The sequence below is a fragment of the Rhinolophus sinicus genome, linkage group LG01 (assembly GCF_036562045.2).
Source record: "Rhinolophus sinicus isolate RSC01 linkage group LG01, ASM3656204v1, whole genome shotgun sequence".
Lineage (NCBI taxonomy): Eukaryota > Metazoa > Chordata > Mammalia > Chiroptera > Rhinolophidae > Rhinolophus > Rhinolophus sinicus.
In genome coordinates this window covers 12,316,678-12,322,557 of record NC_133751.1, presented here as the reverse complement: position 1 = coordinate 12,322,557, position 5,880 = coordinate 12,316,678, and the positions used below count along the sequence as shown (strand labels likewise).

The window sequence follows — 5,880 nt, the reverse complement described above, 5'->3', positions numbered from 1 at the left end:
CTTCTTCTCTTCCTCCCCATTATCACCACCATCATCATCACCAACCACCAGATTCCTTGGAAAATAATCATAGTTTCTAGAGTGTTACTGGGAAATCTAAAGGGATTGAAGCAATGAGAGAAAATATAGAAAATCCTTTGGCTTTTCCTGACAAAATTTGAAATGGCAATGTTGGGTGTTCTCCTGGGAACTCAATCTTATTTTGTTTATAAATTTCATGATTTTTGAAAATGTCATAATTCAAGCTATCCTCGCATGCAAATTCCTACTTGTGCACCACAGTTATCTTACAGATCCTGAATGTAGACAAAATTGCATTAATGTGGAGGAATACTTTTTGGCTAAGTTGGGTCTATTTCTGATGATTAAAAATTATCTGTGTATTTCAGATGTGACAGTGGTTCTCTGGCCCCTGGAAATACTTTAATTAAAAAGCAAACTTCCTTTTAAAAACAAACTAGGGATAGATTCAGTAGTAATTACACAGCAATATAATAAAGTGCTCATACCCAGCTAGTAATTACAGTGTTGGAAACCATAAATTTGTAATATCACAACTGGTGCTGATCTTTAAGATTATAATGATATAATATTATGATTTAAGGATACAAGCTTCAAAGTATAAAAGATTTGTCATTATGCCTCAAGAAACCAATTCCATGCAAAAGCTGCTCAGGAACATCCAGTCCATACCCCAAAGACTTTTGAAACATTCTGAATTTACCAGGGTCAAGAAGAGGTTCTCCCTCAAGCCACCCACTTAGCGTCAGTCATCCTGGTCTCCAGTTTGCTACAAAGACAGCCCCCCTCTCTACCACGTTCCCATTAGATCTTTCAAAGGTCCTGTCCCTACCTGACTTCCAGCTTCCCTGATGCATTCCCTGGCCATCTGTTACACTCAGTGGCCCTGTACATTTTGAATTCAGGGGTTCAGGTCCCAAGCTCTTGCTACCCAAGCTGCTCTATTTCCAGGAATTTCCAGTCATCTTTTTACCAGCCAGCATGTGGTTTTGACTTCTAGGAACTAATATATTCAGTTTCCCAGGAAACTCATCATGAGTCATTTCTATGCAATTTATTTCACCAATTTCTATTATTTATTCTTGTCACATTAGTGATTACAGATAACAGCTTTGTTTTTCCCTCAACCTAACTCTCATATATTTTATTAGTCATGCCTCAGTAGTACATTGTCAAACATCTTGTCAGTACCAGTCGGCTCTCAAGTAATATTCATTTGGCTCTGCTCTTAGGAAATGCATCATGAACAGATGTTCTATTACATATTTTGTTCAAGGAGAATGCATTCATTCGTATGCTTCTCTATGAGAAAATTTAAAAACAATGTTTAAAAATGTGGTTCCTGTTTCTCTGAACTTACCACTAGCAAGGTTAACCAAATAACTGTTCAATTACAACAGTGATCAAAGCTGTAAATGAGCGGTTCCTCAACGTATAAGTACAATTTAACACTGAGATCTTAACTATCTTAAAAGCCAGCAAAGCTTCCCAAAGAAAGTATTTTACTAGCTGAGTCTGGAGAATGACTTAAAATAGCTTAGTAGACATAGAAACTGGAGTAAGGATATCCAATTAGAAGATGATTGCACTAATTTCAGCGAGAATGCTAAAACCTATGATTAATGGGGTCCAATAGTCAGGATGTCCACATGTACTCATCCTATAATGTTATCTCTGTCTCCAGTTTCTACAGAAACCTTCCTTTTGCTGTAAAAAAACTGAACTTCAATTCTTCCCTGAATAAAAAGTGTGCATTTGCCTCTATGCTTCAGTCATTTGACTTATCTTCTTATGCTTCTCTTTATCTGTTCTCATAGTTACTGTGTTTTTGATAAATTAAGGTAATCCCAATTTTTAGATTCATTTTTAAATGGTGTTTCCTTTATAATACTACCATTACCAAATAAAAGTTTTCTTTTAATCTTGTGAAATTAAGGGTAAACTGAATTACAGTGAAATTTAAAGAGTGGGGTGAGAGGATTAAAATGGTATAATGAGTATGGAAATCTTGAATTAGAAGAAATTCAATTAGTGAATTGCTATGTGCAAAGATTTCATTTCCTGAACTGAAAGGAGTTTGAAAATGGAGTTCTCAGGTTTACTGGGGATGAGAGAAATATTATGGTACATGAATAAATATAGATAATACATCAATGGAACAGAGCAGAATACTGGAATAGACTCATGTATTTTGTCATTTGTTTATAAAGCTATCAAATAAATTCAAATGGGGAAAATATCATTTTAAAAATGGTATTTTGATCTTAGAATCACTGGATACATGTAAAACACAAACAAAAAACAACAACAAATAAGAAAAGGAAATGTGTTTGTGTGTTTCATAGACATATATAAAAGCTGAAATTTTGAAGCTTCTAGAGAAAAACAACCTAATGGTAAGCAAAAGTTTTCTTAGAAAATATGACAAAGCACTATGAAAGAAAACTGGGGTACAGGAGGTGGGGTTGATTAAAAAGAAGAGGATACTTTCTGGGGTGGGGAAATGTTCTATATGTTGATCAGGTAGTTGTAACAGGTGTATATACATATTTCTCAAGAGCATCAGCTACGTATTTCCTTACAATCTCTTCATTTTATGTAAATACAAATTGAAAAAAATGATTTTTTTTCCAAAATCAGACAATATTATGCTACTCAAAACAATTCAATAGCTCTTGTTGCTTTTAGAAGAGAGTACAATCCTAAATTAGATCAGCAAGAACCTGCAGAGAATGGCACCAAAATCTTTCTGGCCTAATTTCAAGTAATTCTTTCCTTTTTCCCCAATGTTCAGACAAAATGGCTCTTAGTTTCATAATGCACATCTCAAGACTTTAGTCTTTAAAATACTTCTTCTCCAAGCCCCACCTATCCATTCCCTACGTATTCTTTAAACCTGTTTCAAATGCTATTCCTCTGGCAAATTTGTCTTGACTTTTAAGTCTACATGAGATTCCCTTAATGAGTGTTATTTTAGCACCAATAATTCATTCATAACTCATTATTATTTTAATTAAATGATTATTATTTCAGAATTTGCTTTCTCTGTTAGATTTTTCAGTACAGTTAGACTATATATTGTCTTAAAATATTTATTATTTTTGAGTAACACACAAATGCAATCTTCTTTTTAAAAATATATTCAACGATGTATTTCCACAGCACAGATTTTGGTTCATGGCAAAGGCACAATGAAAATATTGTGAAAAATAATGGGAGTGACACAATATTTGACAATGTGTTCTGAGGCATGGAAAAAAATGGAAGAAGTGAGTTGGGGAGGATAAAGCTGCTGTGATGAATGAGATAAACATTAGTAAATAGAAATTGTTGAAGTCAAGTGCCTAGAAATAATGCATGAGAGAATTTCATGGAAACGGGTTACATTTATTTTTGGAAACCAGTTGGTTGACAGATAATCAGCAGCTTTTGAAATTATAGTTGTTTGTGTAGCAGAAGCTGTGACCTAAACCCCTAGGTTTTTGTTTCTATTTTTTTTATTGGGGAACAGTGTGTTTCTCCAGGGCCCATCAGCTCCAAGTCGTTGCCCTTCAACCTAGTTGTGGAGGGCGCAGCTCAGCTACAAGTCCAGTTGCCGTGTTCAATCTTTAGTTGCATGGGGAGCAGCCCACCATCTCATGCGGGTTATACCAGCAACCTCCTTGGTGAGAGCTTGTGTTCTAACTAACTGAGCCATCAGCCCGCCCCAGGCTGGGTTTTTTTGCTAAGCCTCTAATACTCAGCATTTCGTTTCCTGATTGCTGGGATATTTGAGGATCTTTTTAAAACAGAATAGAAAAATATTTAAATATTGCTTGTTCTAGTATGTAACTGTTAGGTCTCCAGTTATTATACTATCTATGTTAGTTCCTTACTTTTTACAACACTTGGACATAAGAAAGAAGAATGGCATAAATAAAGGATACCCAATTTTGTTTCAATAAACAATGGAAACGGTTGCTTCTGATGATATTAAAAGTTTCTCATTTGCAGTTAGATTCAGTTTATAAATTCGCAAAGAACCCAGGTGCAACTTCACACCTGCTGAGACTAGTTCCTTCCCACCTAAGTTTGTTGCCTGCCTTTTTATACAAATGGAGATAATTTGAGCAGATTGAAAATAGTAATTGGGGTAGAGGTATTTAGCCAACTTTAAAACTATGAGACATTTCCTGCACTGTGATTACCTAAATCTAATAGGTGCTTTTTTTTCTAAAATTTTATACCCACACATGAATCTTTCATTTTAATAGCTTTCATTCACAGGCCTCATCATATAAAACTAAATTCTGTTTCTATAACTTCTCTGTTTCATGTCTTTAGAGATGTATGATCCTTATTTATATTGCGTATACAGGATATTCAAGTCTTTTAAGATTTGCATTAAGAGACAGACTGTACCTAGAAACTGTGGGCATCCGGGGGAAACACCTGCTTAAATGAGGAAAATAATCTAAGCCCAACCAAAATTTGTGCAGAGCCACCAAAGCTTTCCAAAGCTTATTAACAGAAGCAAGGACAACACAAATCCCAGTTGCTGTGTTACCAATAAATAACAACATTAACAGCATATTTGGATAGCAGAATTCAATATTTATTGAAATAAAATTATTTGATTTTTAAATCTATTTTGGAGAGAAATGCAAAACCACAAATTCTATCAACCATGCAATTTGAATCATTTATTAATTTTGTAATTTAAGAGAGTAAATCTATCAGCCAATGTCAGAGGGTCAAAGAAGTGAAGAGTTGCTGCTGATCAAGGAATATTAGAATACATTTGAATGGAAGAAATTCAGATAATAGATAATCTCAGTACAAAATCTGAATTTCTCAAATTGGTTTGGCTCTGCTACAAATTAATCAGTAAAAGCCAGATTTACAGAATGGGCGGTAACAAGATGAATGGAAACTCCTGGAAGGAAAGTAGGTTGGGCAGCAGAAACTAGATCCATAGCCAAGGGAAGGGAAGCCGCAGACTCCATAACGCAGGGGTCTGAAGCCACTGGAACCACAGCTCAGGGAGTAGCGGCTCCTGGATCCATAGCCCAGGGAGCAGCTGCTGCTGGACCCACAGCCCAGAGACCCTGTGTAAGTTGGCGGGCAGGGAATGCAGAGCGTGGAGGTCCTTGGGCGGTAGCAGGACGTCTGGCAGGGTCTGGACACCACACAGGACGTCTGGCAGCTGCTGGGCTCACAGTACGTCTCCTGACAGCCACTGTAGAGCGAAGAGCCCAGCTGGCAGGTGCTGGGGGAGCAGCGGTCAGTGCTGTAGACCAGGTTGCTGGGGTAGGAAGAGCCACAGCAGGAGTCTGGGTAGCGCATGTAGCTCCCAAGGGAGCGGGAGGAGAAGTTCCCAGAGCAGCAGTTGTAGGACATGTTGATGGAGATGTGAGTTCAGCTGAGCTACAGGGAGAAGATTCTGAGTTTGAATGTCACCTTCTGGACACAGGCATTTATATACTCAGCAACAGGCGTGGTAACCTACAGGGTTGTCCTTTACACATTTTTGCTCCTCATTTACATATGTGTAACTCAGTAATCTCTGTAATTGCAGTTGAGTATTTTTCCGCTTGTTGTATTTATGGGTGCTATAATTTTGAGGTTGCAGCCAAGGCCAAATGCTATGACTGTTTTACACTAATGTGCATCCCATGATAGTCAGGAAAGCCCCTCCTTTTCATCTCGTCATAAACTTCATGGGTCTTGTTGCTAGTAATAATGAGCAGACACTTTTCTCAAATGATGGAAAAGGGAGTCAAATTGTTTTTTATTTTTATTTTCTGTCCACAGACAAGAGGCCAAATTTTGGCTTTAATGAGGAACCTCCTAAATACTGACCTTTTCTTACACTGTTTT

At 36.9% G+C, this 5,880-nt stretch overlaps 1 protein-coding gene across 1 annotated transcript; it reads right to left on the bottom strand.

Moving 5' to 3' along the window:
• Nucleotides 1-4,884: 4,884 nt before the first annotated feature.
• LOC109446499 (keratin-associated protein 13-1) lies at nucleotides 4,885-5,423 on the bottom strand. Its single transcript, XM_019729922.2, has one exon. The coding sequence runs from the start codon at nucleotides 5,398-5,400 to the stop codon at nucleotides 4,885-4,887; it is 516 nt and encodes a 171-aa protein (XP_019585481.2). The 5' UTR covers nucleotides 5,401-5,423.
• Nucleotides 5,424-5,880: the final 457 nt, after the last annotated feature.

Bases quoted from the DNA above. Each gene is read 5' to 3' on its own strand.
- LOC109446499 (XM_019729922.2), bottom strand. From the start codon at position 5,400: ATGTCCTACAACTGCTGCTCTGGGAACTTCTCCTCCCGCTCCCTTGGG.